The sequence below is a fragment of the Bufo gargarizans genome, chromosome 2, assembly GCF_014858855.1.
Source record: "Bufo gargarizans isolate SCDJY-AF-19 chromosome 2, ASM1485885v1, whole genome shotgun sequence".
In the NCBI taxonomy this organism is placed as follows: domain Eukaryota; kingdom Metazoa; phylum Chordata; class Amphibia; order Anura; family Bufonidae; genus Bufo; species Bufo gargarizans.
In genome coordinates, this window is record NC_058081.1 from 242270145 (window position 1) to 242291419 (window position 21275).

The 21275-nt window shown below is 49.5% G+C and overlaps 1 protein-coding gene across 1 annotated transcript in view; it reads right to left on the bottom strand.

The window, feature by feature from the left end:
• Positions 1 to 21275, bottom strand: part of DNAJC2 (DnaJ heat shock protein family (Hsp40) member C2) — a 48271-nt gene that overhangs the window by 19540 nt on the left and 7456 nt on the right. Inside the window, exons 6-12 of the mRNA XM_044280161.1 lie at positions 18102 to 18182; positions 17831 to 17896; positions 16521 to 16612; positions 2251 to 2372; positions 1435 to 1584; positions 528 to 616; positions 291 to 360 (exon numbers count right to left, since the gene is read on the bottom strand). Of these exons, the coding sequence (XP_044136096.1) occupies positions 291 to 360; positions 528 to 616; positions 1435 to 1584; positions 2251 to 2372; positions 16521 to 16612; positions 17831 to 17896; positions 18102 to 18182 (670 nt within the window). The remainder of the gene's footprint in view (positions 1 to 290; positions 361 to 527; positions 617 to 1434; positions 1585 to 2250; positions 2373 to 16520; positions 16613 to 17830; positions 17897 to 18101; positions 18183 to 21275) is intronic.

The following is a 21275-nucleotide window of genomic DNA, read 5'->3' on the forward strand; positions in this document are numbered from 1 at the left end:
AATGTGGCTTAAATATGTGTTTACCACCTCTCAGTAGGTTTATTAGATGACCAGCACAAAGTGAAAGTGAAATTACCAGTCACTCAGCTAAAAAAATAAAATAAAATAAATTAACCCTTTGTGACAGAACGGCAATATTTTTTTTTAACAAAGGCCAATTGAAAAAATGATTGTTAGCCAAAAATAAGTAACATGCGAACATTTTTAAAAAATGCCTCCGAAGGTGTACACAGCCTTTAATTTTTAAAATATACATTTCTGTTCAAGAAATAATTGACCACTTCATATACCTGCTTCTCAACAGCGCATTTACTTTCTTCTTTCGAGCTTCCAGAAAGGGCCTCATTCAGAGACTGTAAACTAAGAGGATGACAATGAAAATATCAGTACAAACTGCATAGTAATCACCGTCCTGTAACGTGCACGGGAAGTATATAACATACAAGACTTTTATCAGTAGCTCCACAACATCATGCTGTACACCTAACATGTTAGAGCCCAAAAAAAACCAAAAAAAAAAACCATACCTAGTTAGTTCAAGTCGATCACACAACTTTTCTATTTCTTCCATCATTTTCACACCGTCTGCTTCATTTTCAGAGAAGTAATTCCAATTCTGTGGTTTAAAAAAAAAAATTGCTAATGATGTATTTTGATAATGGCTACTTTGCAAGGAGACAGCGAGGAGTTGGCTGCAGCACATGAGACCTGCTGGGAACTGCAGTCAGGCAACAGCATCAATGACTGTGGTAAGATGGAGCATGTTCCCTCACACAGCATAGAACAGGGATCAGCAACGTTCAGCACTCCAGCTGCTGTGAAACTACAACTCCCAGCATGCACACTTGCATGGCTGTTCGTTTAACTCCCATATAACTGAATGGAGCATTCTGGAAGTTGTAGTTTGCTGATCTTTTGAGCCGGCAGAGAAGAATCATGCTGCATCCAGTGGCTCCTCCCCGCATCTTAAGGGACATATTTAAGGCAGTGAAATAATAATATGGCACTGATCTCCCAAACTTGGCTCACCGAAACACACTTCCCAAAAGGTGCCAGAATGAGCAGCAGTCTATGAATGCCATATAAATATAGTGAAGAATAAATAGTGCCTACTCAACAACATTTAAACTAGCACAACACTAACACAGCGCCTTAAACAGACAATTTTGAAAATGTGTTGTAAAAACCTACATCTTCTTGGGAAGTAGTTTTTCTAGCATAGGACATCAATACCTGAGGAGGGTCTGTCTCCCAGAACTCCACCCCTGATCAGGTGAATGAGGGGGCTGTGGTGCTCTAGTTGCACCACATGCCCCTCAATGTTTTTTTCTGTGCATTTCTTATTCCTAATGTCTTAGAAGAACATATCTGGCACGAGTGCTAATAAACACAAGCCATGCTTTTATCGGCTACAAATCCATTTTGTTAACCAACCTTGCATGTAGTGCGAAGCCGCTGGCGTTCTTTCTTTACGGCTTTCTTCTGTATCTCCTTTTCTTTTTTCAGAAGCAGAGCTTGCTGACGAGCCTCCTCCTCTTCCTTCTCCTTTGCCATTCGAGCAGCATCCAGTTCTGCTTGCCTTAGCTGTAATCATTTTACCAGTTCATTACACAACCTCTAAATAATCAGCTCAAATAACCGTATGTATTCAGTTCTAGATGACAGACAAAATCTGGTGGTTGCCTATCTATTTAGGGATATTAACAATGTGGCTGAAGGAGCTCCAACAGCAAAAAATTATTCTAGTATTTGTTTTTATTGTTTACACCATGACATTTTTTTAAAGTCAGTTTAAAAAAATATTCAGTTGTTTTTTTTAACGCATAGTTACATAACTGTACGTCATTTGTGTGTAAGTGATATATGGAGTGGGCTCATGAACCGAGCCTGGGTGCTGGCTATGTAATACAGCTGCCACCTGGCTGCAATGACCAGGATCGGCAATGACTCTGATCCTGGTCATTTATCCCCTCAGTTGCAACGGTCAATAGCAAACACAGCATCTGAAAGGTTCGATAGAAGACTGGAGCCTCCATGGTCACATGGTATCGGCAATACTGTGTGACCATTGACAATACAGGCTGACTAAACAGTGTAGCCCTAATAAGTTTAATTAGAGCATGCTGAAGCGCATATGGCAGCAGGGTACTCGACCGCAGAGCAGCCATATCACGACCGCGCCATGTGGTCATACCCTTAAGATCCCCAGGGCCTAGTAATGGTTATAAAATTTCACTTCACAACACAAACCTTTTCTTTATCTTCCTGTTCTTTTCTCCTTGCATCAGCCTTGGCTTTCTTTTCTGCTTCTTTCCTAGCTTTTTCTTCCTCTTTGAACTTCTTAATTCTGGGGTCACTGCTATATGCATTATCTAGAAAAATAATGGAACATTTAGAGATAAAAATGGAAACCTACCAGGAGACAGACCTACATACCATTTTCTCTATGGACCTAGCAGTCTCATAATGGAAACATAATAAAGATGACATTTCTCGTGCTTTTTTCCATTGGGGGACACAGACCATGGGTATAGCTTAGAGGTATTAGTAGGAGGGACACTATGCAAATGAAAGAGCTCCTCCTCCTCGGGCTATACCCCCAGACTCCACCAGGAGGAACTCAGTCTTTGCTTAGTGTCTGGTGAAGGAGGTTGACACTCTCTGATTCTACTCCTTTTTGTTATTTTTATTCTAGATGGGGACACAGGTCGGCATGGCGCCTTCCTGGTCCCCCGTGGAGTGCCCGCCGCCGTCTTTGGGACGTTGCCTGGCTGCCTCCATTTCCCCCCAAGAAGATAAGTGGATCCGGGCTCGACCTGTTAGCTCCGGCATCCCACCAGCTGCTGGGACGCCTGCTGCCTACCCTCCTCCAGAGCACTGTTCTCCTGGATTGGAGTCAGAAGTCTGAAGAGGCGCATCCCTGCTGGTCTGGACATCGAGGGAGCATGCTGAGCAGATAAGTGTTGCCCAATCCCTCCCCCTCCCTCTGTGTCTATTTGTCTGTGGCTACCTGGGTGAACTGGAAGAAGGATCCTGATGGGGCACTTTCTTCATTTTGGCACTGGAGTACTGGCATCTCTTCCCCCTTAAACTGTGGGCTTCAGCGCTTCTCTCGTCGGGCCTTGGCTGCTGCGCTCCCTCAGCGCCCGCCGGCAGGCCGCTCCTCCACGTGGTGTTTGTTTAAATCACGCGCGCGCTTATTTCCGCGCGCGTGCGCTTATTTTCGCGCTTATTTTCGCGCATATTTTCGCGCGCGCGCTTATTTTTCGCGCGCTTTTTTCGCGCCATAATGACGCGTTCGGGGAGGCGGAGCCTCGACATGCCGCTCTGACTCTCCTTACACCGGAGACTCTGTTTGCTCATGGCCGTGCAGCTCCTCATCACTCTACTCCGTTTTGTGCTAGGCAAGCTGGTAGCTCAGTGGTACTGCTGCTGCTGCCCCATGTCCAGTCTTTCTGAGTTCAAAGCCCCTTTCAGCCTTCAAAAATTGTTTATATTATTCTAGATGGGGACACAGGTCGGCATGGCGCCTTCCTGGTCCCCCGTGGAATGCCCGCTGCCGTCCTTGGACGCTGCCTGGCTGCCTCCATTGCCCCCCAAAGAAGACAAGTGGATCCGGGCTCGACCTGCAGCTCCGGTATCCCACCAGCTACTGGGTCTCCTGCTGCCACCCTCCACCAGAACACTGCACTCCTGGACAAGGAGTCAGAAGCCTGATGAGGTGCATCCCTGCTGGTCCTGGAGTCGAGGGAGAAGTTCTGCAGGAGAAGTTCTGCAGGAGCAGATAAGTATTACCTGCATCCCTGCCTTACCCCCCTCCTCCACGTCCCTGGGGGCCTGCGGTCCCCGCTTGGGCATCTGCCATGTCCAGCGCGGCCGCTAAATTGGTCTTAGTCGCCAAGGCAACCATGTCCTTTAATCCTGTGGCGCTAACGACTCCATCTCTCTCAATGGTCCCCACAGTGGGTGACTGACTACGAAGAGGCAGCGTGAGCGGCAGCATCACACCTCGGATGTCTCCGTCTCTCCACCCCCCTCACCTCGCCGGTGGCGCTTGCGGACTGCTCTTCCCCCTCCCTAGGGAGAGTAATCCGAAGGAGAATTATCCGGCTCGGACGAGCCAGGTCCTTTTTGGACTATAGGGCATTTTCAAATCCTGTGACGCCAACCACCTCTCTAAGTGGTTTTCCACAGAAGACGCCCGACTACTAACAGGGAGCGTGAGCAGCAGCATCCCTCCTCGGATGGCTCTGGCTCTCCCCCCCCCCCCCCCCTCGTCTAGAGGCGCGTTCGGGCGACTCTCCCCTCCCTTAGGGAGCGCAAGTCTGAAGGAGAATTTCCGGCTCTGATTAGGTCATGGAGCGGGACCCCTCGCCTAAGCTCTCCACCAGGGTGGCTGACTTAGTGGTGACTGTCCGAGACACCTTTATTCTCCAAGGGGATTCTCCTCCTTCCACTGGTCAGGAGTTCCCCCTTTTTCCGTCCAGGCAGTCGGAGACTACCATGTTCCCGGTCCATGAGGGATTTTTCCGCGGTCATGTCCAGGGCCTGGGGTGGTCTTAATAAGGTTCTCGACCACCCAGCGCATGAATATACTTTCCTTTCCCTGCTGACGGCGAGGAGAGGTGTCTCCTCCCCCTAAGGTGGATCCTCCGGTGGCCGGATTAGCCAATTATGTGGCCCTTCCTGTCTTAGTCAGTTCCTCTTTCCAGGATGCTGTGGACAGACGCATAGACTCTCTTCCAGGTCCTTTTTTCGCTGGCAGCGCGTCCCTGTGACCTACCTTTCACTCAGCAGGGGTAGCCAGTGCTCTCTCGGTGTGGTTACAACACCACCACCAGGAACTGGCGGTACGAGATGCGGCTACTAACACACTGGAGTTGGTTCTCCAGATGTCTCAGGCTTCTAAGATTCTTTGCGAAGCTTCTAGGGACATTGTTTCCCTCTTTGCCCGCAGGTTGGCCATCTCTGTCACTCAGCGCGAAGAGATTTGATTGAAGGTGTGGGATGCTGACGCCTCCACCAAGCGTTCCCTTGCTAATCTCCCCTTTGGGGTTTCCAGACCTTATGGGGATCAGCTGGACGAGTTCATCTCTGCATGCCTTTTGCCGTTTCTCATCTGGTAGGCCGTCGCCTGCTTCCTCCGCCGGGGGTCTCAGGTCGCCCGCAAAGAGCCCTTCCTTTGCACCAGCCTTCCCGGCACTAGAGGGCCCAGTCAGCCCGCCCTGCTGCTCCTAGGCCTATCACATGTCCCGATTGCGGAATCCCACCATCGATTCCTGCGCTTCGCCATTATGGGTCGACACTGTCAGTTTGTCGCCCTTCCTTCGGGTTGGCGACCACCCCGCGGGTCCTTGCCACGGTCCTGGACCGCTCATGGCGCTTCTTCGTACCAGGGGCATTCCTTTGCTGCCCTATCGGGACGATATCCGGATAGAGGCCCCCCTCTCTACCGCAGACCACGGACAGCGTCCGGATCACTGTTCAGACCCTGGAACGGTTCGGCTGGCTGGTAACTTTCCCAAACTCCTGCCTCTTCCCGTCCCAGAGGCTCTCCTTCCGGAGGGTGATTTTGGACACCTCGGCTGCCTAAGTATTCTACCAGCCTTCAAGTCCTCCCAGGTCCAGGGGGCAGTGTCGCATCTGCTGCGCTCCCCGTGCCTCTCCATTCGGGAATACTTGCAGGTCCTGGGTCTTATGGTAGCCTCTTTCGAGGCCTTCCATATACCCAGTTTCACACTCGCCTGGCGCAACAGGAGATCCTTTACCTTTCAGCGGGTTCGGGCAGCTCTCCCTTGGTGGCTGTTCCCAAAGAACCTGAGGTCGGGGAGTTCCTTTCTCGCATTCTCCTGGACGATCGCCGCCACCGATGCCAGCATCCTGGGTTGGGGGTGGCGTTTTCCAGTCTCGCACGGTTCAAGGAATTTGGTCGGCGGCAGAGTCTCGCCTTCCAATCAACTTTCTGGAACTGAGGGCGATTTTTTTTTTTTCCGCTCTCTCTCTCCTATTGGACCTCTCTCCTTGCGGGCCTCCCAGTGCGGGTTCAAACGGGCAATGCCGCGGCCGTGGCCTATATCAACCATCAGGGCGGGACCCGCAGCCGGATGGTGATGCAGGAGGTGAAGAGAATTCTGACGTGGGCGGAGACGCACGTTCCGGTGTTGTCAGCAGTTTGCATTCCAGGAGTGGACAACTGGACAGCGGACTTTCTAAGCCACAACACGGTGGATCCAAGCGGGTGGTCTCTGCATCCAGAAGGGTTCGAGGAAATCTGCCACAGATGGGACCGTCCGGATGTGGACTTAATGGCGTCCGGGTTCAACAACAAGATCCCAGTGGTCCTGGCTCGCGCCCGAGATCCGGAGGCGTACGGATGGATGCGCAGGTGTCTCCGTGGCAGGACTTCAGCCTCCTCTGTTTTCCTCTCCTACCAAAGGGTCTACGCCAGTTCGAGGCGGAAGGGACTCCGACCGGTCTCATCACCCCAGAGTGGCCTCGCCGCGCGTGGTTTTTTCGGACGTGGCTCGGTTGCTGGCGGACGCCCCATGGCCTCTTCCCGACGGACAGGACCTACTGTCTCAGGGCCCGTTCTTCCACCGGAATTTGCGGTCTCTTCGTTTACCGGCATGACTGTTGAAACCGCCATCCTGATAAAGATGGGGTTCTCGGATTCAGTGGTTAGGACCATGATCAGTCCGGGGAAGTCTTCTTCCTCCCGGATTTACTATCGTACCTGGATGGCCTTCCTATCCTTTTTTGAGGGTTCGGGGTTCCCTCCCCTTCGGTTTTCCATCTTGATGGTACTGTCTTTTCTTCAGTCTGGGCTTGTGCAGGGACTGTCGCTTAGTTCCCTGTAAGGTCAGGTTTCGGCGCGGGCCGTCAGAGGTCCCTTGCTCTTAAGGGTCCGGTGGTGACCTTTCTTCGGCGGTGGCGCATTCGGTTCCCCGTATGTTCCCCCTTTGTCTCCTTGGGATCTCAATTTGGTTCTGCGCGCTCTGCAGTCGGCCCCCTTCGAGCCTTTGAGGAGGGTCTCTCTGACTGTTCTCATCTGGACTTCCTTGTGACCATAGCTTCTGATACAGCTACATAGCGTAGTGATTAAAGTTCTGGGCTATTATGCAGTGGCTGTGAGTTCACGTCCCATCACGAGCTTTTAAGTCAGACTGGTGTCGGAGCTGGCCGCTCTTTCCTGTCAGGAGCCTTTCTGGTTTTCCACCAGGATTAAGTTGTGCTCCGTCCAGTCCCCTTCTTTTTGCCCAGGGTGGTCTCTCCCTTCCGCCTTGATGAGGATCTTGTCCTGCCTTCCTTTTGTCCTTCTCCGGCTAACCCCAAGGAATGCACTCTGCATTCCCTGGATGTTGTACGGGTCCTGGAGGTGTGTCTCGCGGCTACTGCTTCCGTCCGCCGTTCTTGGCGCTCTGGATCTGCTTGGCTATTTCCGCGGCTTGTCACGCTTGTGGTGGAGTTCCCCCGGCTAGATTTGCCGTTCTCTCCATTGGGGCGGAGGGGGCTTCCTGGGCAAGACGCAGTCGTGCCTCTGCGTCTCAGCTGTGTACGGCGGCCACCTGGTCGTCCTTGCATACCTTTGCAAATTTTTGTCAGTTGCATTCACTGGCTTCGGCTGATGCGGCTTTGGCCGCAGGGTTTTGCAGGCTGTGGTTCCTGTTTGACCGTTGGGGCGTTCCTCCTGGCGGTGCTGGTATTTTTTCCCACCCCATGGACTGCTTTTGGACGTCCCATGGTCTGTGTCCCCCCAATGGAAAAAAGCACGAGAAAAGGAGATTTTTGTGAAACTCACCTGTAAAATCTTTTTCTCGTCTTTTCCATTGGGGGACACAGCTCCCACCCATTATTCCTGTTGCAGGAGGGGTCTTTAGTTCAGTTTTTCTGTTTCTGGTTGGACCTTATGGCTTGGTCCGATGGTTTCCATGATTTTTTCTTGCTCCTTCTCCTACTGCTTGTGCAACGCCTGAGTTCCTCCTGGTGGAGTCTGGGGGTATAGCCCGAGGAGGAGGAGCTCTTTCATTTGCATAGTGTCCCTCCTACTAATACCTCTAAGCTATACCCATGGTCTGTGTCCCCCAATGGAAAAGACGAGAAAAAGATTTTACAGGTGAGTTTCACAAAAATCTCCTTTTTAATTTTGGACATGAAAAATATACTCGTGACTAATGTCTAAGTGTTCAGTCTACACTACAATTATAAAAAAATATATGTAAGAATGTTACTTAATGGGGTTGTCTGTGAGATTAAAGAACTCTGAGGAAGAAAGCTGATGCCATAAAGTAAGGTTACTTTCACACTTGCGCTTTGGCTTTCCGTTTGCAAGATCCGTTCAGGGCTCTCACAAGCGGTCCAAAACGGATCAGTTTTGCCCTAATGCATTCTAAATGGCTATAAGGATCCGCTCAGAACACATCATCAGTTCCATCTCCATTCCGCTCTGGAGGCGGACTGCCTGCAGCGTTTTGCTGTCCGCCTGACAAAGCAGAGCCAAACTGATCCGTCCATTTCTAGCACAAAAGAAAACAGATCCGTTCCCCATTGACTTTTAATGGTGTTCAAGACGGATATAGAAGACATAATACAACTGGATCCGTTCATGACAGATGCATGCGGTTGTATTATAACAGAAGTGTTTTTGCAAATCCATGACGGATCCGCAAAAAACGCTAGTGTGAAAGTAGCCTAACAAAATAGGTACTATTCACGTGGAAAATCTTCCATTGTTGCAGTGCTTCGACCGATGTTTGTTGCTGTCATGCAGTGATGACACTGCAGCCCCTGTAGGTGACCTATGCCTCATGCAGCCAATGATTGACCTAAGCAGCCAGAGACCTTGAATGGCTGCAATTGATAAGTGCAGATAGCTGCAACATCATTACTGCAGGACAGCAACACAGACCATCGGGGAGATGCAGCGCTGGTGCGGTGGAGAGTTTCCAGGTGAATAGAAATTATTATAATATTATTATTATATACCATTCCCTTTCTTCTTTCAAGTGTTTACATTTCCTGGAAAACACCTTCTAAATATCTATTACTGTCTGTACAATCATTATGGTAAGATGAACTAGATGGCATGCAATCCTATTCCCATCACAACATATCATGATTTAGTCCATAGCCGTTATATTTCTTTATTATATGTCATTTTCACTGAATAATAACATTGAAAAGATTTTTGATACAAAAAATAATAACATAAAGCAGTTGGAAATAGGGTTGTTGTGGGTATCGAAATTTCAATACCCAATAGATCATTTAAATTTTTTTAGATACTGGGCTGCGCTGCTGTGCAGTCTAGTATCTCTGAACATGAGCGCACTGCTGTCAGCGCGCTCATGTCCTCTCAGCAGCACAGGGGAAGCAGTCTCTCCCTACCCCTTGTGCTGCCGCTGCCACCAATGAGGAGAGAGGGGCGGGCGCACTGCGCCACCAATGATAGGACTTTTCCTGGGTCCAGACTTTAAGTTAGCAGACTACACAGAGTGGCGCCCAGCACTTACTATTATTCCTGGGCGTCGCTCCGTTCGCCTGCTGTGCCCCCTTTACTGTCTCCTGCTCCGTATGCTAATTACTATCGGAGCAATGGGAAGGAGACATGAGCTTCTCTCCTGGGCGTTCCTTCTCCCTGCTTTGCGATTGGACAGCGCTACAGCCAGGGAGAAGGAACGCCCAGGAGAGAAGCTGATGTCTCCTCCCCATTGCTCCGATAGTAATTAGGATATTGAGCAGGAGACAGTAATGGGGCACAGCAGGCGAACGGAGCGACGCCCAGGAATAATAGTAAGTGCTGGGACATCTCTGGGCGCCGCTCTGTAGCCTGCTACTTAAAGGGACACTGTCAGGCCTTCTGAGCATATTTAGATCTTTAGATGCCCTCCTCGGTCTTGTAATAAGTTTCCAATTCATATAAGTATTATCCCTGTGCGCATTTTAAACCGTGAAAAATAATCTTTATAATCACCTGTCAATCAACTGTCCTTTGTGCCCAAGGGGCGTTCTTTGCGCCGCATTTGTGCCCAGCCGCGCCCCAACTGCCGTATCCTTACAGACACCCATCTCATTAGAATTCACTTCGCTGGGCGGTAGAGCATTGCCCGGCGCAGGCACAGAATGGAGAGGCTGAAGCGGCCTCATAGAAACATAGGGGTCGCAGGCGCGATGTGATCCCAGTGAGTGAGGGTGCCGGGCGCATGTGCGCAGATGATGCTATTGAGGCCGATGACCGTAACTGCGCCTGCGTCCCCTATGTTTCAATGAGGCCGCTTCAGCCTCTCCATTCTGCGCCTGCGCCGGGCACTGCTCTACCGCCCAGCGAAGTGAATTCTAATGAGATGGGCGTCTGTAAGGATTCGGCAGTTGGTGCACGGCTGGGCACAAATGCGGCGCAAAGAACGCCCCTTGGGCACAAAGGACGGTTGGAAAGACTGAGGAGGGCATCTAAAGATCTAAATATGCTCAGAAGGCCTGACAGTGTCCCTTTAAAGTCTGGACCTATATAAGGTCGTCTTTAACACATAATACAGGAGAAAGGGGCCGGCAGCAGAATCGCATAGCCGGCACCCTGCCTCTGACAGGGAGCTGCGATCAGCGGCAGTTAACCCCTCAGGTGCAGCACCAGAGGGGTTAACTGCCGCTGATCTGCTGCCAGTACCCGCCTCCTGTATTAAGGGTTAATTATCATTGGTGGCGCAGTGCGCCCTCCACTAACACCCCACCCCAATAAAATCATTGGTGGCACAGTGCGCCCGCCCCTCTCAACCCCCCAGTATCAAAATCATTGGCGGCAGTGGCCATAGGATCCCCTCCTCCTGATTGGTGGTGCAATGGCAGCTTCTGATCGGAGTCCCAGCAGCGTAAGCCTGGGGCTCCGATCAGTTACCATGGCAGCCAGGATGCTACTGAAGCCCTGGCTGCCATAGTCAGCTCCCTGCTGCTGTGTGTACAGAGCAGCAGAGAGAGTGTGAGATCTATTAGGGTGAATAGGACAAGCAATTAAAATATCCAGGTTCTAGCCCCTAAGGGGGGAAAACGAGATTTTTGTATAACTTACCAGTAAAATCTCTTTCTCGCTCTTTCCTTGGGGGACACAGAAGACCTTGGGTATAGCTCATCTCCATAGGAGGCGTGACACTAAGTGAAGACTGTTAAGCCCCTCCTCCACAGCTATACCCTCAGCCTGGAGAGAGAGACTGCCAGTTGCGTGTCCAAGCAGTGAGAAAAGGCAAAGTCCAACAAGGAACCAACAAGCCAACTACCCAACGGGTAACAAAAACTCGGAAAACGCACAGAGAAAAAAAACAATCAATGGGTGGGTGTTGTGTCCCCCAAGGAAAGAGCGAGAAAGAGATTTTACTGGTAAGTTTTACAAAAATCTCGTTTTCTCGCCCAGTTTCCTTGGGGGACACAGAAGTCCTTGGGACGTTCAAAAGCAGTCCAAAAGGGGGAGGGACCACAGCACCAAGGTGAAGCACCCGAAAGTCATCAATGAACCGCCGCCTGCAAACCCAGGCGGGGCAAGGCAGCATCTGCCAAAGTCAGAGTATGCACCCTGTAGAACTCAGTAAGGCGTGCAAGGTAGACCTGTGGCCGCCGTGCCCAAATGCACGGCCGAAGCCCAATGCCTCCGGCCCAGGAGGCACCGACCGCTCTGGTGAAAGGAACGGTGACACCAAAGACAGAATCCTGCCCTTGGTGCGGTAACCTCAGCAATAGCCAATCTGATCAAGCGGAGGAAAACCACCCTGGAGTCGGTCAACCCTATGCACAGACCTCCTGGAAACCGAAGAGGCCGAACGTCTGCAAGAGTCGGAGATCTCCAAGTAAAAACGGCAAGGCCCAAACAACGTCCAAATAGGTGAGGTGTTGAAGCGAAAGGCAAACACCACCTCCAGAAGGAAGGAAGGAAGAAACGGGATGCAGAACAGCCCTGTCCTGGAAAAGACAGAAGGCTCGTAACAAAAAAAGGGGCCATTCCGGCACCCGTCAGAGACACGACTGATACGGAACACAACCGTACAGGACAGAAGGGGTAGAGAGAACTCCTGTAACGGCTCCAAGGACAAGATTGGAGCGCCGAGAGCTCAGGATATAGTCCCCAGGGCGGTACCGAAGGACAGTACAGAGGAACCAAAGAGCCACTCCGAGGAAGAAGGTCTTGGCAGGCCCAGAGGGCCGGAAACGCTGGAAGAGGAAGAACAGCGCCGACACTTGACACCTCAAGTAAAAGACAGAACCATGGGGAAAGAAATTCAGAGTGGGGAATGCACAGCTTCCCACAGAACCCCAGACAAAAAAAAAAAACTAAGTCTTACGACAGATCCTGGACGAAACACAGCCAGGAGTGGACAGTAGCGAACCCGCTGGAGTCGCCTGGCAAGCAGGCGAAAACCCAATGTGATCAGGCGCAGACCAGTAACACGGGCAGAAGGGTCGACAAAAATAGCCCCGTCGGCCCTCGAACAACGTCGTCCCGTATCCACCCGAGTGGGGGAGCAGAAGGACAGATGGAAAGAACCCAAAGGATCCGCCAGATGCCAGGAGAAGACAGGCTAAAGTCCATGCTGATGTAACCACGTTGTACAGTCCCGGTGTGGGAGATCAAAGGACAATCTGGACCGAAAAGGTAGTCCCCCCAAGTTATCGAGAAGGTAAGTCTACAGCAGGACCATCGTCTTAGAATGGGCCACGCAATCTGCACTCAGCGGGAGGACAGAACGCGGTAGACTCGGTAAATAGGCACACAGCTAATACAGCCAGCGTGAACAAGGGAGACAGTACGAGGCCAAAAGGAACACCTGAACCATCCACATGAACAACCATGCTCTCCCCAGAGGGGAGGACAGTGAAAAAACAGCCTCCGAAGTCTGGCGGGAAGCCACATCGGAGTGATCTGTACCGAGCGGGAGCCAAACAAAGCCGACGAGATACGGCAGTCGAGACAGAGGTCGGCATAACACCCTCCAACCGAAAGGAGGAGGAGTGGGCAACAGGGAAGCCACAGGACAGCTCAAAAGCAGAACCCGCTACACTGTGAGATGCCCGCTCCACCGCCTCGCAGAAGGCGAATACCTTGAAAAACCCAAGGCGGAGGTCCTCCGGACCTGGGTAATCCAGCACCCAAGAAAAGTTGGGTGACCTTCCCGAGAAGAGCAGCCCGAACCCGGTAGCAGATCAGACAGAAGCGTAGAGGCTCCAAGAGGAAGGACTCATACCACACTGCATCCGAAGAGGAGGAAATTGCAGCAGGCAAGGGAACCGCAGTCCTGCCAGAGCCAACGAAGAATTCGAGAGGCGCTGCAGACAACAGCACTCTCGAATATGTGACCACTAGCGCAGGGAAGCAATGCCGCAGAAGGACGCATGGGCATGCATCTAGGACCCACGAACACTCCCTGGAATGAAAGGCCAACTAAATGAATGAGCACCACCCAGCTCGGTGCAGCAGAGAGCAATAGAGCCTGTCCGGTCAGGAGGACAGAATGAACTCCTTAGGGACGAGTGCAAGGCTGGCGGCAAGCATCGTCTCCCAAGAAACAAAGGTATGCCGCAGGAAGCAGGTGAGGCATACGTACGAGCAGCCCCGTAAGCAGCGAGAAGGCCAACCCACCTAGAAAAAAGGGGGGCTCGTCCCAGAGTGCCACAGCATGTACGGAATTGCAAAGTGCAACCTGAAAAGGGAGTTATGCACAAACCTAGTATAGCATGCGATGGAACGCAATCAGTCCACCCCGAAAGGGGGGAAATTGTACCTGGCCAACTGCAGTCGGCAAGAGTGCAAGGCCCGTCCCAAAAGGGAGTGATGCCTAAGGCCGTACCTACTTCAGAGAAGCAGGACATACCCTATAAACCAGCAGGAACGCAGGAGGTCCACCTAGTGAAAGGGGAACATGCACAGGGGTATCCTAGCATTAAATGAGTGTGCAATAATACACCCAACACTGAACTCAGCGAGAGTGCAACTACTCTGCCAATGAAGGGGGACATGTACAAGTCCAGCACAGCCATATAAGGACAGCCGTGAATCTCATGAGCGTGCCAAATTCTGCCCTTGAAGTGAGAGGTGGTCACGCACAAGGCCAGCACCGTATCCAATGGAAGTGCAAGCGTTCCACCCATGTTAGAGGGCCATTCTCATGGCCAGCAATGTATCCGGTGAGAGTGTAGCATACCGCCCAGAAAAAAGGGGGGTAAAGCACATGGCCAGCATCTCATCCAGGGAGAGTGCGAGCACACCGCCATGCATGGGAGTCATACACATGGCCAGCAACGTACTGGCGAGAGACAAACACAGTCACTAAGAATGCGTGCATGTCGCCTGAGGAAGGAAGGCATGCCCCTGGCTGGCAGCGAATCCAGCAAGAGTGCGTACACCGCCTACGGAAGAGGGGTCATGCATATGGCCGACAGCGGATCCAGCGAGAGTGCAAGCACCCTGCCATGTATGGGGTACATGCACGTGGCCAGCAACGTACCTGCGAGGAAACAACCACAGACAGAGGGATGTATGTATGCTGCCTGAGGACAAGTCCAGCACAGCCGCATACCTAAGGCCGGCAGGGAATCCAATGAGAGTGCAGCATACCGCCTAAGAAATGGCCGGCAGCGAAACCGGTGAGACTGCAGCATAATAACATAGTACATAAGTACATCATAGCACATCAGCGAGAGTGCAGCATTCCGCCTATGGAAGGGGGTCGTGCACATAGCCAGTACCGTATCCGGTGAGAGTGCAGTATTCCGCCTAAAAAAGGGGGTCATGCACATGATCGGCAACAGATCCAGTGAGAGTGCTGCTTTCCGCCCAGGAAGGGGGTCACGCACATGGCCGGCAGCGAATCCAGCGAGTGCTGCGTTCCGCCCACGGAAGGGGGTCACGCACATGGCCGGCAGCAAATCCAGAGAGTGCAGCGTTCCGCTTATGGAAGGGGGTCGTGCACATGGCCAGCACCGTATCCGGTGAAGGTGCAGTATTCCGCCTAAGAAGGGGGTCATGCACATGGCCAGCCAGGGAGAGTGCAGTAGCCCGCCTAGGAGGGGGGGGGATGCACATGGCAGGCACCATAACTGGAGAGATGATGAATGCTGCCTACAGAAGGGCCGAATGCACTTGGCCAGCGCGTATCCTGGAAGAGGCAAGAAAACCGGCTAAAAGGGGAAATGCCCTAGCAGCGACGCAGGCTGGGAGCGCAACACCATGCCGCCTGTGGAAAGAGGTCATGCAGACATGCAGCATTACTGATGAGGCTGCAGCGTCCTGCGCAGTCCAATAGAAATCATGATCTATTATTATTTATTTTATTATTATATATATATATTTTTTTAATTTAAACTCAGCCTCTGAGGCTAAAGGGGAGCCACCATGTAGGGGCCCTGAGAGAAAAAGGAGGCCAACTATACAGACCCATTTTTGGGAGCCGGCCTGCACCCAAAGGGTTAACAGGGATCCGGCCTGGAGGGTGGCGTGCGATCCCCTGGGGGTGGAGGAACCTCCAGGCGGGAAAAATTCGCGCCTGGAGAAGTTCCCGCCCCCTCCACCAGAGACCGGAATATTGCGGGATGCCCGTGAGGAGAAGGCAGGCGACGGCCGACAGCCACTAGCTGCAGGGGGGGGGGGGGGAGGCAGGGAGCAGATTGCCGCACCCCAGGGGCCAGCCTAGGTCCAGCAGGGGAAGGGTCCAGAGGCCCAGTATGGGGGGTCAGGCACGCAGGAGACCATTGGGTGGGGGGTGGGGGACGTAGGGCTGGAGAAGCCACTCTCTTACCACAGCCGTCTTCACCCTCGGTCCATTCCAGCAGGGTCGCCCCTTCAGCTACTGGCACCGTAGTGGCAGGACGCTGGAAGAGGGACTTGGCTTGCGGGCGACCCTTGCGCTGGCGGGATGTAGGGGAGCTAGGCTGCCCTGATCCACCTTGCCTTCTGTGGGGGAGGCAGCAGTGCGGTGACCGGCACTGGCGCAGCTCAACCCCGGGAGAAACAGAGAGGTCTAGTGCGTCTCTGTTGTCCCTGATGATCTGGAACAAAAAGAAAGAAAAAGTAAAAATCTAAAATTTAAACAAAGAGAAAACAGCCCTGCAGAGCAGGGAGTGTCTTGCCTCCTTGGACAATAAGCAAAAAACTGGCAGTCTCTCTCTCCAGGCTGAGGGTATAGCTGTGGAGGAGGGGCTTAACAGTCTTCACTTAGTGTCACGCCTCCTATGGAGATGAGCTATACCCAAGGTCTTCTGTGTCCCCCAAGGAAACTGGGCGAGAAATAGTTATTAAATAAAAAGTGTAAAAAAAAAAAAAAAAAAAAAAACAAACACCCAAATATTAAGTATAAATCACCCCCCTTTTCCAATTTCACATATAAAATATATAAATAATAAACATATCACATATTGCCACGTCAGAAAAGTCCAAACTATTGAAATATTTTTAAAAAAATCTATGCGGTGAACGCTCATGAGCGAGGAGAGGACTGCGAGAGGACAGAATGTGCTGCATGTTCACGTCAGAAATGAATCACACGTACCAACTAATGTTCTAATCCTATTCATTTCTTCCTTTTTCCTTTGTGCTCGGGCCGCTCGGTTCTGTTTTTCAATCCACCGCCTCTCATCACGGCTGACAACACAAATATGAGACAAGACGCAATGAGGATCTGTATCTTTGTATCATACAAAACAGACTAGATATCAAAATTATTAGTCACTAGCCCTAACCTAATGTAGAGCTGATCATGATCATGCACAGAGGCCAATCGTAAAGGAAATTTGCCACACATCCTTTTTTTAATTCTATTTCCTTAAAGAGGACCTTTCACTAGTTTAAAAACTAACTATATCAGTGGGAAGAGCGGCACAGGCACAGCTCATAGCCTGGGAGTCCCAGTCTATGAGCTGTGCGCTACGATTGGCCAGCACTGCAGCAAGGGACAACCCTAATACAAAAAATCCGCCCAGTACAACAGAGGGAGCTGCAGACACCGGAGCCTATACCGGGCGAACGGAGCGGCGCCCAGACATACTAGTAAGTGCAGGGGGACCCCTAGACGCCGCTCTGCCCACTGATATAGTTAGTTTTTAAACTAGTGAAAGGTCCTCTTTAACGTGATTATGGGGGCAGCCATCTTGCCAAAGTTGTTCTTAAAAGAATTTAGAGATATTACCATAGGGCATAGACACAATAGTCAGGAGGGAACCACACCGACTTCTATGGGACAGTTTTCTAGGTATTCTCTGTGACCTGTGCAGGTCAAGAGGAAGAGGACAAGCTTGACTGTTCTGACTTTTGTATGAGGTTTACCACTAAGTGACTATTTTCAAAAAAATTTATTGCTAGGATCTACTTTGTATTCATACAACTCCAAATTCTCTCTCAAGCAGGGGTGGATTGGCCATAAACCTTCCAGGTAAAATTCCGTGGCCGCTTGAGCCCTCCTCACGGCCGGCCAGTGGAAGTTTTTGAGGATGTACTTTATGCTGCTGGTGGCAGTATTTTGTGATGCACTGTGGTATAATGTGCCATAATATGGTATTGCTGGCTCTGCCTTACATCAATTTGGACCAGACTACAAAACGGGGACACTTTTAGTATTTTTTTTCCAGGGCCACTTTAAGTTCCCAGTCCGCCCCTGCTCTCAATTCAAAATCATCTTACATTGAAAACAACATCAACAATCCAAGCTGCTAGTTTGAAAATTCACAGAGATGTCTGTAGTTTCTGCTATATTTTGGCAGTCATGCTTGTTTCTCAGACATGAGGATTGCTGCAGGCTGACATGACAGGTCAGACACATTGAGGAAAGCCACGTTGCATCTAAGGAATTTAAATAGTAATCACCATTCTGCCTTTTCTTTTTCTTCTTCATCCAAGTAAGAAAATTCTCTCCAGGAATCAAAATTGTACCTAGTATGTGAAAAAAAACTCATTGATCAGAGTGCACAGTGATTAAGTGAGGATGCACAATATAACTAATTACTATACTAACAAATAAAAGTTTATTTTTTTTTTACAATACAAATATTCAGAAAAGAATTATAAAATTGTACAAATCAAGCCACCACAGGTTTCACAGTGCTCAGGTCTTTTAATTCCACATATGAGAACATACCAAAAAGAATAAAACGCATCTACGTCTTCAATTGAGGTGTTCATGTTGCCAAGTTTTGGAACGTTTTTCTGATTTGACCACCTGGAATGGTTATATAGACATATTACAATGTTATGGTTTTACAATTCATGCATCAGAAAGAGAATTTTATACAAATTATTTGTAAACTTGCCCTAATGGGATGGTACCACCTGAACAAGCCTTAAAGTGTAACTGTCATTTTTTTTTATTTATAGGGGCAGTGATACTGACCATTTTTGTAATATGCTTTAATTACTAAAATCGTTCATTTCTATTAGAAAAATAGCTCTAAAGTAACCCATTTTGAGCCCTAGCAACGCCCCCTGTCTTCTGTTTACATAACAGTCAGTGTTAACAAGTCTCCACATTAACATAAACAGAAGACAGAGGAGCATTGCTAAGGAGCAAAATAAGTCACTTTAAAGCTATTTTTCTAATAGAAATGTACGATTTTACAGTTTAATATATTCCCTATTAGGCTCTATGAATGTCGCAGAGGGTAGACTCTGCTTGGGACCCCCTTCTGTAAGGGACAGTGGAGAGCTACCAGAAAGAAATGCTTTGCTCCTCTAGCAGCCATGATCAAGTATTTTATGGTCTCCTGTCCATTTCAATACAATGTCAGGCAATAGTGCAGTTTCCTGTAATAGGCATAAACAGTGGTAACGGATGATTGTGGGGCTCTAGTATAGCCGGGACAACGGGTAAAAGCTTTACCAGCAGGTGGTGGGCAGAGTAAATGTATAACGACATGTTAATTCACAGTGCAGTGTAGCATTCAGGATCCCATCAATCTATAGTAGTAAAGGTCATACAAAAATCAGGGCAACAATATCTGATTGATCCAACACCAAAAAAGGGAGAAAAGGCAAAGCACGACTAATATATATATACAGGTTGGGAAAGGATCACAGAATGAACATGGAGCATAGAAAAAACATTAGACCAAAAAGATGCTGAATAGTTAATAAATAAATACCCCAGTGGGGGACATGTATAAATGACCTCGCCTACCATAAACAAGATATTGGAGCCAGATACAGTACAGACATTTAAAGTGCATGAAATACAATGTACATTGACAATAAATTGCAATATAATGAAGAAATTACATCAATAAATACCAAAGTAGTGATCCAATGAGCCCCAACGCACATTTCGGGTAAGCTTCCTTAGGGAGGGAGGGTGTGTGCCCACAGGAAGGAAGCTTACGCGAAACCTGCGTTGGGGCTCATTGGATCACTACTTTGGAATTTATTGATGTAATTTCTTATTCATTATATTGCAATTTATTGTCAATGTACATTGTATTTCATGCACGTTAAATGTCTGTACTGTATCTGGCTCCAATATCTTGTTTATGGTAGGCGAGGTCATTTATACATGTCCCCCACTGGGGTATTTATTTATTAACTATTCAGCATCTTTTTGGCCTTGTCTAATGTTTTTTCTATGCTCCATGTTGTCCATTCTGTGATCCTTTCCCAACCTGTCTGTCTTTTTATCCACCATTGTATTGTACGTCTTTGTATTTTATTGGATTTTCCCTCTTTTGGGAACCATAATAAAGTTTATATATAGTGTTAGTTGTGCTTTGCCCTTTCTCCCTTTTTTGGTGTTGATACTTGGTATACAGGCCTAGTGCGCATACTTACTTTGTGAGTTATCTACGATTGGTGTTTATTTAATATCTGATTGATGTACACAATTTTGCTCCATTAACTAGCAAGGTAATAGACATATTGTCACCTTACATTAATATTCCTTCTCCCCCATTGCTTGATTGATAGGGCCAGATATCTCTGCTGGCCCTGACAATCTCGCGCCCGTGCGGCTGTTCAGAGTAGCAGCGTAAGCACAGATGCACTGCTTCCACTACTGGAGCAGCCACTGTGCAAGGCAGGGGAATCATTCTCAGGTTCAGGGCACCGCGACGCAGGTGCTCGATTCACTCATCTCTAATCCTGATCATTTATTGACTTACGATCTTTAAGGGTATATTTATGGAGAGACCATTTCTGGATATGTATCTTTCTAAATTCCTAGTGCAGGATTCTGGATGACCCCTGCATTTTGTACTGCATTGAGGATTCATCAGAGGATTTCTGTCAAGCAAGCACTGTGACATCACAAGTCTGTATTCATCAGATACGGTGCTGTGACATCACAAGTCACTTCCAGCAAGGTAAGCTACTACCACATCACACGTCTGTATTCCTCAGGTACGCTGCTGTGACATCACAAGTCACTTCCAGTCAGGTACGCTGCTGTGACATCACAAGTCACTTCCAGTCAGGTACGCTGCTGTGACATCACAAGTCACTTCCAGTCAGGTACGCTGCTGTGACATCACAAGTCACTTCCAGTCAGGTACGCTGCTGTGACATCACAAGTCACTTCCAGTCAGGTACGCTGCTGTGACATCACAAGTCACTTCCAGTCAGGTACGCTGCTGTGACATCACAAGTCACTTCCAGTCAGGTACGCTGCTGTGACATCACAAGTCACTTCCAGTCAGGTACGCTGCTGTGACATCACAAGTCACTTCCAGTCAGGTACGCTGCTGTGACATCACAAGTCACTTCCAGTCAGGTACGCTGCTGTGACATCACAAGTCACTTCCAGTCAGGTACGCTGCTGTGACATCACAAGTCACTTCCAGTCAGGTACGCTGCTGTGACATCACAAGTCACTTCCAGTCAGGTACGCTGCTGTGACATCACAAGTCACTTCCAGTCAGGTACGCTGCTGTGACATCACAAGTCACTTCCAGTCAGGTACGCTGCTGTGACATCACAAGTCACTTCCAGTCAGGTACGCTGCTGTGACATCACAAGTCACTTCCAGTCAGGTACGCTGCTGTGACATCTTAATAAGGTTTCAGCTTAGTAAATTACCACAAGAAACACAGTCAGGTAAACGAATGTCACATCACTAGTGTGTTTCTGCGAGGTACATTGCTGCGACATCACTAGTGTGTTTCTGCGAGGTACATTGCTGCGACATCACTAGTGTCAGGTTAACGTCTGTGAGCTTCTGCGAGGGAAACTACCTTAACATCATTAACTTGAAAGGAGCTCTGTTAAAATTCCGTACACAGTCAGTGGCTAGGAGAACCACTGTGCAAGGAAAAACTGTGATGGGGCAGCAGCG